This window comes from Macrobrachium nipponense, chromosome 18, assembly GCF_015104395.2.
Source record: "Macrobrachium nipponense isolate FS-2020 chromosome 18, ASM1510439v2, whole genome shotgun sequence".
Lineage (NCBI taxonomy): Eukaryota > Metazoa > Arthropoda > Malacostraca > Decapoda > Palaemonidae > Macrobrachium > Macrobrachium nipponense.
In genome coordinates this window covers 40,899,490-40,911,976 of record NC_087211.1, presented here as the reverse complement: position 1 = coordinate 40,911,976, position 12,487 = coordinate 40,899,490, and the positions used below count along the sequence as shown (strand labels likewise).

Sequence of the window (12,487 nt, the reverse complement as noted above, 5' to 3'; positions counted from 1 at the left end):
GTTTAGCAGGGATTTCATTCTTCCGGTGTAAATATAATATAATAATAATATTATATTATATATATATATTATATATACATTATATATACATATATATATACATATATAGAGAATACTATATCTATAAATAAGTATATATATATATATTATCTTATATATAATATAATTAGAAATTAAAGGCTAAGAGGCTTACTTATGATTCAGGCTGGTAGTGTTTGCATGTGGTCAGTGATATTGTTGTGTTGTTTTTTCCTTAGGATGTCCACCCGGCCAGTTGATGGAAGTAAGATTCAGTATTGAATATTATATAATGTGATGATGCATAATAAAGATTTTCCACCATATCACTCTATATTCCTTAGGGCGGTGGGAGAAATAGTAAGACCTAGAGATATGAGTCTGAGAACTTGCTTTTTGGTTTTTTGGTTGAGGTTTTCAACACTCCAATCTTTCTTCATGGTTGTTATCCACTGTCCGGGAAAAACCCGTCGACTTAACGACCACCAACATTTAATTCAACTTAAGTGGTCGGTAAAAGGTTTCCGAGTGGGATTTTTACGTAACGTGCTTTAATTTTGCTTTTGCTCGTCCTTGGGTGACCAACCTTTACCTTAACGGAACGAATATTGTTGGTGGTAATAGGATTTGATGGATAGATAGATTAGTACTTGGCGGAAGTGTTGAATTTTACAAAGGAAAATTAAGTTGTTTATATTTTCGATTGTGGAACAATACAGATATGCCCGTCCAGTCTTCAAGTTAGTTTTAGATTTCGGGTATAGATGTATTATATAAATTCTATAAATAAATAAATAAATTATATAATAGTATATATAATATATATATATATATATATATATATATATTATATGTATGTAATGTATTGATGTACTCACCAGGGCTTGTTGTTTCCGTAAGGTCCCCCTGAATTCAGAGTTCAAGTATGGCTGCCCACCAGCAACCCCAGTGAGCCTGTGGGGATATTCAAACGTCCAGTTTGATGGTTCAAGGAAACGGACCGTGGCGCTAACAAACCAATTAGAAGACTAACCTTATGGCTTCCCGTCCTCCCCCTTCATTTAAACGGGACTAACAAATTAATGACCCTATTATAATAATCTCCCGTGGAATATTGTAGCTGTCACGAAAAACAGAGGCAGGGAGGGAATTCCAAAATTTGGCAGCATAAGCAGTTGGTTGAGTGATACCGGTCACAGTTAGGGTTAAGCCAAAGTGTTACCGATTTCCTCAGAAACTTGTGAAGAGTAGCTATCAGTTATTGCATATCAGCAGGCAGACAGATACCTGAAAAATCAATATACATTACATGAAAAAATAGACGCGGAAGAAGAGTCTCATGAACGCGCAAACAGAACATACCTTAAGAGACGACATTGCGTAGGAACCCACGAACATAGACAGCAAGACAAACAGAAAGTCTGTCTCAAGGGCGAATCTCATGTGAAGGACTCTGTGATGGAGGAGTACCATAAACATTCGAGTTATGACGATAAACAATAGTAAACAACAGCAGTAAACAACTCTAGAAGGCGATGATGAATTGAGAAAATAGTGGTCAGGTTGTTGCGTAATAAAATTGGATCCTTGCAAGAAAGGAAGTTTACTTAAAGAATAATCATTCGTTTACGAGGTGCAGTCCTGCATGCCTCAAACGGTTTCATCTGTGATTCTCTCTGTAAAAATAAGAAGAAATGGTATTGAAGATTTTAAATATACTCTCTCTCTCTCTCTATTTTTCCTGGGTCACTGAGGAGAACAAGAGCCTTAAGGTACAGCCAGGAACAACGCGCCACAATCAATCAGCGAGTTTGAACCAATTATGTAATCGACTTCTTATGCAACAAACCATGTCGTTGTCAAATACAGATATACAGTTTCCGTTCCATAGAATCTTCATTAGATGTTCGGCCGCGTTTGTGTCGAACTTTGGAAACTGAAAGGATATAATATATAGATATATTATTTAATATATATTATAGATATATATATATATATATTATATATATATTTACTATTACTATATATTATATAAGATAATATAATATATGCGTATATTATTTGAGGGAAAGGAGGTATTTGTTAGGTATCCAGTTTTTCGGCTCTTTATGATAAATAAAAGTAAATTATTTTATTATGATATTGACCCTCTGTTAATTAGTACCGAAATAATTAAGACGATACAGATCTGCTGTCAGCGTTGTATTGAACGAAAATGAATTGGTAGTCAGTAAGTTTGAAAATGGGTAATTTATTAGATAAGACTCGACCCTATAAATAAATCAACAACAAGCAGAATTCAGGAAACTGTAATTTTTGAAATAAGTAGATAAGTAACAATGCTATTTGAGTGGTCTCGCGCAAAGTGTTATCAGTTTAATGGCGGGTTGTCATGGGAATTTGTCGAAAGAATGTCCCTATGGTAGCGATTAGTATTCTGTTTATAAAGCCTGATTGGAAGATCGTAGTAAGTAAAAGAATAAAAAAAATCTCATCAGTGACACGTCCGCCCCATATCACGCAAACCTAATCCCTTTCCACAACGCCAATTCCATTTAGTGTTAAATGTTAATGCAGACAACAACATCCTCATTAACATAATATCAATTAACTACCACGCATCATCCCGTTATAGAACGTTAGAAACTTTCCATTTATATATCATCTTCGCCAACAACGAATTAACTAACTGCCATGCTGATATCAGTTTACAGTACGTGAACTCTTTTCGGCCAAGCAAAAGTCAACCTCATAAACAGCACGTTTAATATCCGACTCACGTGAGCGATGACTCTGTAACCTCCACTCTCTCTCTCTCTCTCTCTCTCTCTCTCTCTCTGAAAAAACTCGAAAACATCTGCCGCCGTCGTTTTTTCTGAAGGAAATGTCTCCTCCTCCTCCTGTCTTAATTGCATTCACTTGGCCCAAACATGCGATTCAAATAGTTTTCATTTTTGCTCTATTTTTCTTCCCGTGGTCTCAGGGCATGGCGACTTACATAAGGTCCTTCCGCGTGGATTTTGCCAATTTTCGATCTGCCAAGTGTTGTGTATGCAGTGACGTGGCTACTACCTACATATCCGTATGGACGAGGAGAGAGCGGGCGCTGTCCCTGGGGGATAGTCTTAAAAGGGATCGCGCGAGAGGAAGCAAGTTGATACGGCATTCTTGCCTGAGACACCAGGAGGTTAACAACTTTGGTGGAGAAGTTGGCACCCCTCTAACGGGAAAGACAACGGGAGAAAAAATATGCACGCTTTTTTTTGTATTCCCTCCATTAATTGTTCTGTCGTCCTTCGTCACCCCACGTTGTCAGACAGTGTTTTATTCTGGGAAACATTTGTAACGCTTCGGTTTTTACACTTGTAAATGATCTCGGCACTCTTTAAATCCAACTTACTTAACAAGAGTAATAGCCGCAACAAGAAGGATAACCGAATTGAGTAATTATGTAAAATAAAATGGTGAAAAAGCATATTTTTGCTCATATTCTTTTGTCTCTTTCGTCCAACTTCTTCTTCTGAATGGCAACAGAATTACATTATGGTGTATCCTTAATATAATATTTTGTCCACAGGACTTAGAGGAATTATTAATATAATATTTTGTCCAAAAGACCTAAAAAGGATTCAAAAAAATATTTTGTCCACAGAACTTATAGGAATTAATATAATATTTTGTCCACAGGACCTAAAGGAATTTATATAATATTTTGTCCATAGGACCTGAAGGAATTAATATATCCGTTTTTGTCCACAAGACAGAATTAAGAGGATAATATTTTGTCCACAAGACTTAGAGACAATTATATATTTTGTCCACGGGACTTGAAAGACGTCGTATTCAGGCTCAAAATGTAGGGATTGTGCAAGCACTTGTTATCTACAGGACACAGAATAGAAATGAGACCCGCTTTCACACCAGTATTCCCTCATGATATCATTAACCAACACTTGTGAAAACAGTCGTGTCATTTCACAGATAATTTAATACTAAAATCTTAGGTGAACTTTCTTTCCTTTTGCTGATATATATCTTTTTTCCAGAATTATTTTTCAAAAACTTACACTTTGCTCTATGGACGTTAATAGACTTAACAATATGGATGTTAAAAGACAACAAAACCGGATTTTGGTTGTACAGAATTTAGATGTATTTTTTTCCCTTACATTATTTTTAATGAAATGTGATGGGCTTTATGAAGATGCGTCGTACGTTATTTTGATTTTAATTTCGACAAGTTTCAAACACAAAAATACATTATCCTATTATTGTGAACGGGTTAAAAGACTGCGGTAACGTAGATTTTTCGTCAGTTTTCTCAGTTATTTACTTGAACATTATGAACGAAAAGAAAACATTGGAATAATATCATGAAAGACAGATTTAGAGGCGCCTCGGTGGCGTGATCGCTATGGTCTTGGCCTGCCACCTCGGTGTGAGAGACGTGTATTTCTGGTGATAGAAGTTCACTCTCGACGTGGTTAGGAAGTCACGTAAAGCCGTTGGTCCCGTTGCTGAATAACCACCGGTTCCATGCCAAGTGATCATCTTTAGGAATTCTGAGCAATTGCCAGTATAGTCATATTTATGCCCTTAAAGACTTTGTTTAACGTCGTGATTATTTTAAAGAAATCAGAATAATTTTATTATTTAAAATAGATATTGATTGTCATATTTACAAGGATTTTTTTTTAAATTAAAAACTGTACTTTAAATCATAAGAATATTTGCTTTTAAGGACGCTTATAAGATTTATAATTCAAGTCTATTGCAGGAAAAGGCTGGACTTGTAATTTTAAGGTCTCCTTAAGGTGGCATAGCCGTCAGCCACACTTCCACATGGTGCACTGTGGGCATTACTAAATGTTACAACGGGTGCTTACAGCGTCCCTGTAGCCCCTAGTTACACCTAAATTTTAGCGTTTTTCATTTATTTCCACGTCCTGTCTACGGTTTTAATGTTCAGCTTCTCTAAACATCAGTTTCGCCTTAGATCCTTATACTTCTCCTTCCCCGTTTTATTGATCTTTTTATCGTGCTGTCCAACCGCTCCAACTCTCCCTTTTTTTTCACTCTTAACCGCTAAATAGCCGAAAGTTCCCCATGCTTGCCTTGGCAGCATAACGAGCCTTAAAATGAAATCATTTCAAGACATCAAATCAGCATCTTAAGCCCGGACGCCTCTCCTCCGATTAGGTAATTGTGATGCTATTTTCAGTCATAGATATTTTGACCAAGATTCCTCTAGTTTGATTTCAGTCGTTAACTTTCTTTTCAAGTATTCCTCTGGTGTGGTTTCAGTAATTTCACTTTCATTTCCAAGATTCTTCTAATTTGATTCAGAAGCTTACTTTGATTTCTAAAATTCCTCTAGTTTGAGTTCAGAAATTAACTTTTATTTCCAAGATTCTTCTAGATTGATTTCAGTGATTAACTTTCATTTCCAAGATTCTTCTAGATTGATTTCAGTAATTAACTTTCATTTACAATATTTCTCAAGGTTGATTTCATTAACTTTCCTTTCCAAGATTTCTCCTGATTGATGTAAGTAATTAACTTTCATTTCCATGGTTCCTCTAGTGTGATATCAGTAATTAACTTTCATTTCTTAGATTCATCCTGTTTGATTTCTGTAGTTAATGTTCATTTCCAATGTTCTTATAGTTTAATTCCAGAAGTAAACTTTCATTTCCAAGGTTTCTATAGTTTGATTCCAAAAATAAACTTTCATTTCCAAGGTTCCTATAGTTTGACCCCAGAAGTAAACTTTCATTTCAAAGATTCCTCCAATTTGATCACAGAAGTAAACTTCCATTTCCAAGGTTCCTATAGTTTGATTCCAGAAGTAAACTTTCATTTCCAAGGTTCCTATAGTTTGATTCCATAAGGGTAAACTTTCATTTCCAAGGTTCCTATAGTTTGACCCCAGAAGTAAACTTTCATTTCAAAGATTTCCTCTAATTTGATCACAGAAGTAAAAACTTTCAAGTTTCCTAAAGGTCTATAGTTTGATCCCAGAAGTAAACTTTCATTTCCAAGGTTCCTATAGTTTGATCCCAGAAGTAAACTTTCATTTCCAAGGTTCCTCTAGTTTCATTCCAAAAATAAACTTTCATTTCCATGTTTCCTATAGTTTGTTTCCAAAAGTAAACTTTCATTTTCATGGTTCCTCTAGTTTGATTCCAGGAAAAGCAACGGCCTCCACCGGAAGGGTTTGATTCAAAGAAACTTTCTATTGGTACTTTGTTTTCATTTCCTTTCCACCAGGGTTTCCTCTAGTTTTGATTGCCAGAAGCAAACTTTCATTTCCAAAGGGTTTTCCTCTAGTTTGATTCCAGAATTAAAACTTTCATTTCCATGGGTTCCTCTAGTTTTGATTTCCCAGATCCAAGTAAACTTCATTTCCAATGGTTTCCTCTAGTTTTTGATTCCCAAGATCGGGGGGCTTTATTCCTTCTCCGGTAAAACTTTCATTTTCATGGTTTTCCTCTTAGTTTGATTCCAGAGGTTGTAAACTTTCATTTCCATGGTTTTCCCTCTTTTTTAGTTTGATTTCCAGAAGTAAACTTTCATTTCCATGGTTCCTCTAGTTTTGATTCCAAGATGTAAACTTTCCATTTCCAGGGTTCCTCTAGGGTTTTGATTCCCAGAAGGGGAGTTTAAAACCTTTCCCCCAGTTTATTTCCAAAGGTCCTTTCTTTAGGGTTTGATGTTTCCAGAAAGAAACTTTCATTTTCCATGGTTCCTCTAGTTTGATTCCAGATATAATGTCCAAACTTTCCATTTCCCAGGGTTCCTCTAGTTTGATTCCAGATGGAAACTTTCCTGGTTCCTTTCTATTTGATTTCCAGAAAGGAAACTTTTATTTATGTTCCTCTAGTTTGATTCCAGAGCAGTAAACTTTCATTTTCCATGTTCCTCTAGTTTGATTCCAGAGTAAACTTTCATTTCCAAATGGTTCCTCTCTTTTTTGATTCCAGAATGTAAAAATTTCATTCCATGGGTTTTCCTCTAGTTTGATTCCAGAATCACTTTCCATTTCAAGGTTTCATCTAGTTGATTCCAGTTTGTAAAACTTTCCATTTCCAGAGCCTTATAAACTTTATTTCAACGTTTGATTCCCAGAAAACATTTCCGCCCCGGTTGTGTAAACTTTTCATTTCCTGGTTTCCTACTAGTTTGATTCCAAGAAGCTAAACTTTCATTTCCATGGGTTCCTCTAGTTTGATTCCAGAAAGTAAACTTTCATTTCCATGTTTTTCCTCTGTTTGATTCCAAGAGTAAACTTTTCATTTCCATGGTTTTCCTCTAGTTGATTCCAGATGTAAACTTTCATTTCATGGTTCCCTCTAGTTTTGATTCCAGAACCCTCTAGGAAACTTTCATTTCCATGGAATCCTAGTTTTGATCCCAGAAGTAAAACTTTCATTTCCATGGTTCCTCTAGTTTTGATTCCAGAAGTAAAACTTTCATTTCATGGTTCCTCTAGTTTGATTCCAGAAATGTAAACTTTTCATTTCCAAGGGTCCTACTAGTTTGATTCCGTGTAAACTTTCATTTTCCATGGTTCCTCTAGTTTGATTCCAGAGTAAACTTTCATTTCATGGGCCTTTCCCTCTAGTTTGATTCCAAGAAGTAAACTTTTCATTTCATAGGGTTCCTCTAGTTTGATTCCAGAAGTAAACTTTTCATTTCATGGTTCCTCTAGTTTGATTCCGAATCAATTTTAGTAAACTTTCAATTTCTATGGTTCCTCTAGTTTGATTCCAGATATGTGTAAACTTTCATTCCAAGGTGTCCTCTAGTTTGGATTCCAGAAGATTGATATTACTGGAGTAAACTTTTCATTTCCATGTTCTTCCTCTATTGATTCAAGAACCAGGTAAACTTTCATTTCCATGGTTTCCTCTAGATTTAATTCCACGAAATATAGGTAAACTTTCATTTCTATGGTTCCCTCTAGTTGATTCAAGATGTAAACTTTCATTTCCATGGTCCTTCTAGTTTGATTCCAGAAGATGGTGCGTAAACTTTCATTTCCATGGTTCCTCTAGTTTGATTCCAGATTTGTTAAACTTTCATTTACAAAGGTCTTTTCCTCTAGTTTGATTCAAGAAAGGCGACAGTCACGTAAACTTTCATTCCCCAAGGGTCCTATAGTTGATTTCCAGAAGCAAACTTGTCACATTTTATATGAGTTTCCTTTAGTTTGAATTCCAGAGCAGGTAAACTTTCATTTTCCAAGGTCCTCTAGTTTTGATCCAGATGTAAACTTTCATTTCTAGTCCTCTAGTTTGATTCCAGAGGTAAACTTCATTCCAACGTTCCTATAGTTTGATTCCAGACAGCAAACTTTCATTTCCATGTTTCTATAGTTGATTCCAGATCATGTGAAAACTTTCACATTTCCAAGGTTCCTCAGTTTGATTCCAGAATGTAAAACTTTTCATTTCCATGGATTCTCTAGTTTGGATTCCAGAAGGAAACTTTTCAAATTTCCATGGTTTACTTAGTTTGATTTCCAGAAAAGTAAACTTTTCATTTCCCATGTTCTTAGTTTTTGATTCCAGAAAAAGTAAATCGTTTCAATTTTATATTTTTCCCTCTAGTTTGATTTCCAGAATGTAAAACTTTCAGTTTTCCAGGGTTTCCTCTAGTTTTGATTCCCAGAAGGTAAACTTTTCATTTCCATGGTTCCCTCTAGTTTGATTCCAAGAAGTAAAACTTTCATTTCCAATGGTTACCTCATAGTTTGATTCAAGGATGTAAACTTTCATTTCCATGGTTTCCTCTAGTTTGATTCCAGAAGGTAAACTTTCATTTCCATGGTTCCTCTAGTTTGATTTCCAGAATGTAAACTTTCATTTCCAATGGGTTCCCTCTAGTTTGGATTCCAGAAGGTAAACTTTCATTTTCCAATGGTTCTTTTCCTAGTTATTCCAAAAAATAAACTGTTTTCATTCCCGTTTCCTCTAAGTTTGTTTCCAGAAGTAAACTTTCATTTCCCAAGGTTTTTCCTAGGTTGATTCAGAAACTTAAAATTCATTTTCCAGTGGTCCCTATAAGTTTATTCCAGAAGTTTTAAACTTTCCATTTCCATGTTTTCCTATAGGTTTTTGATTCCAGAATGTAAACTTCATTTCCATGGTTTTCCTATAGTTTGATTCCAGAGGTAACTTTCATTTCCAATGGTCCTCTCGTTGTTCCAGAAGTAAACTTTCATTTCCAATGTTCCTTTCCTAGTTTGAGTTTGATTCCAGAAGTTAAACTTTCATTTCCATGTTTTCCTATAGTTTGATTCAGATGTAAACTTTCATTTCCAAGTTTTTCCAAAGAAGATTCAGAAGTTTAACACTTTCATTCCATGTTTCCTATAGTTTGATTCCAGAAGGTAAACTTTCATTTCCATGTTTCCTATAGTTTCGATTCCAGGAAGCAAACTCTTCAGCCAGTTTTCCTATAAGTTTGATTCCAGAAGTAAACTTTCATTCCATTGGTTTTCATATTACCTTGATTCCAGAAGTAAACTTTCATTATTTCCATGTTTCGCTATAGTTTTGATTACCAAAGTAAAGCAAATTTTCATTCCATGTTTCCGGTATGTAGTTTTTGATTCCAGAAGTAAACTTTTCATTTCAAAGGTCCTATAGTTTGATTTCCAGAAGTAAACTTTCATGTCCAAAATTGTTTCCTATAGGTTTGAATTCCCAGAAGCAAAACTCATTTCCAATTGTTCCATAGTTGAAATCCAAAAGTAAAATTTTCATTATTTTCCAATGTTTTCCTATAGTTTGATTCCCAGAAGCAAACTTTCATTTTGCCATGGTTTCCTATAAGTTTGAATTCCAGAAAGGAAAACTTCAAATTTCCGTTTCCTATAATTTTGATTCAGAAGCAAACTTCCATCCAGTTTCCTATAATTTGATTTCCAGAAGCAAACTTTCAATTTCAAAGGTTTTCCGTCTAGTGTTTGATCACAGAAGTAAACTTACCAAATTTCCAAGGTTCCTATAGTTTGATTCCAGAAGTAAACTTTCATTTCCAAGGTTCCTATAGTTTGATTCCAGAAGTTAAACTTTCATTTCCAAGGTTCCTATAGTTTGATTCCAGAAGCAAACTTTCATTTCCATGTTTCCTATAGTTTGATTCCAGATGTAAACTTTCATTTCCAAGGTTCCTCTAGTTTGATTCCCAGAAGTACTTTCCATCCACCGGTTCCTTCTTAAGGTTTATATCCAGAATTTGCAAACTTTCCAATTTTTTTTTTTTTCCCCAGGTTCCTATAGTTTGAATTTCCAGAAGCAAACTTTGCATTCATTTGTTCCGCTATAGTTTGATTTGTTCCAGAAGCACTTTCCATTTTCCATGTTTCCTATAGGTTTGATTTTTGCCAGAAGCCAACTTTCATTTCCAGGTTCCTTTAATAAGTTTGATTCCAGAAGCAAACTTTCATTTCCGCCAGGTTCCCTATAGTTTGATTCCAGAAGCAAACTTTCATTTCCAATGGTTCCTATAGTTTGATTCCAGAAGCCAAACTTTCATTTCAAGGTTCCTAAGGGTTTGATTCCAAGAAGTTACTTTTTCCATTTCCAGTTTCCTTTAATAGTTTGATTTCCAGAAGTAAACTGTCATTGCCAAGGGTTCCTATAGTTTGATTCCAGAAGTAAACTTTCATTTCCATGTTTCCTATAGTTTGATTCCAGAAGTAAACTTTCATTTCCAAGGTTCCTATAGTTTGATTCCAGAAGCAAACTTTCATTTCCATGTTTCCTATAGTTTGATTCCAGAAGTAAACTTTCATTTCCATGTTTCCTATAGTTTGATTCCAGAAGCAAACTTTCATTTCCAAGGTTCCTATAGTTTGATTCCAGAAGTAAACTTTCATTTCCAAGGTTCCTATAGTTTGATTCCAGAAGCAAACTTTCATTTCCATGTTTCCTATAGTTTGATTCCAGAAGCAAACTTTCATTTCCATGTTTCCTATAGTTTGATTCCAGAAGTAAACTTTCATTTCCAAGGTTCCTATAGTTTGATTCCAGAAGTAAACTTTCATTTCCATGTTTCCTATAGTTTGATTCCAGAAGTAAACTTTCATATCCTTGTTTCCTATAGTTTGATTCCAGAAGTAAACTTTCATTTCCATGTTTCCTATAGTTTGATTCCAGAAGCAAACTTTCATTTCCAAGGTTCCTCTAGTTTGATCACAGAAGTAAACTTCCATTTCCAAGGTTCCTATAGTTTGATTCCAGAAGTTAACTTTCATTTCCAAGGTTCCTATAGTTTGATTCCAGAAGTAAACTTTCATTTCCAAGGTTCCTCTAGTTTGATTCCAGAAGTAAACTTCCATTTGCAAGGTTCCTCTAGTTTGATTCCAGAAGTAAACTTCCATTTGCAAGGTTCCTCTAGTTTGATTCCAGAAGTAAACTTCCATTTGCAAGGTTCCTCTAGTTTGATTTCAGAAGTAAACTTCCATTTCCAAGGTTCCTCTAGTTTGATTCCAGAAGTAAACTTCCATTTCCATGTTTCCTATAGTTTGATTCCAGAAGTAAACTTCCATTTGCAAGGTTCCTCTAGTTTGATTCCAGAAGTAAACTTCCATTTGCAAGGTTCCTCTAGTTTGGTTCCAGAAGTAAACTTCCATTTCCAAGGTTCCTCTAGTTTGATTCCAGAAGTAAGCTTCCATTTGCAAGGTTCCTCTAGTTTGATTCCAGAAGTAAACTTCCATTTCCAAGGTTCCTCTAGTTTGATTCCAGAAGTAAACTTCCATTTCCAAGGTTCCTCTAGTTTGATTTCAGAAGTAAACTTCCATTTCCAAGGTTCCTCTTGTTTGATTCCAGAAGTAAACTTCCATTTCCAAGGTTCCTATAGTTTGATTCCAGAAGTAAACTTCCATTTCCAAGGTTCCTCTAGTTTGATTCCAGAAGTAAACTTCCATTTCCAAGGTTCCTCTAGTTTGATTCCAGAAGTAAACTTCCATTTCCAAGGTTCTTATAGTTTGATTCCAGAAGTAAACTTTCATTTTCTAGGTTCCTCTAGTTTGATTCCAGATGTAAACTTTCATTTCCAAGGTTCTTATAGTTTAAGTAATTGAATTAGACTATTTCTCGGAGAAATAGTGCTTTTCGGGGTTAGTGATTGCTACCTATTTCACGACGCAGTGTTGAGATGCCATATTTCCCATCACCTGAAAATTTCTGGCGCACTAGTTCCTACACTTTTGTGGTGGTTCGTGCTCTGATATGAAATAGAGGATGCAATCTTGTTTAAACTGTTCCCTACGCAACTTTCAAATAAATGTACTTTTGGGGTCTACGCATTATATATATATATATATGATATATATATAATATATATATCTATATATATATTATATATATATATACATATATACCATATACATACATATACATATACTTTACATAGTTAATTATAGATAGCTTATTTTTATTTTACATTTTCCTTTCAG

The 12,487-nt window shown here is 34.9% G+C and overlaps 1 protein-coding gene across 1 annotated transcript; it reads right to left on the bottom strand.

The window, feature by feature from the left end:
* Positions 1 to 10,573: 10,573 nt before the first annotated feature.
* LOC135196562 (uncharacterized) lies at positions 10,574 to 11,452 on the bottom strand. The gene has a single exon (XM_064223407.1). The coding sequence runs from the start codon at positions 11,450 to 11,452 to the stop codon at positions 10,574 to 10,576; it is 879 nt and encodes a 292-aa protein (XP_064079477.1).
* Positions 11,453 to 12,487: the final 1,035 nt, after the last annotated feature.

Bases quoted from the DNA above. Each gene is read 5' to 3' on its own strand.
- LOC135196562 (XM_064223407.1), bottom strand. From the start codon at position 11,452: ATGGAAGTTTACTTCTGGAATCAAACTAGAGGAACCTTGCAAATGGAA.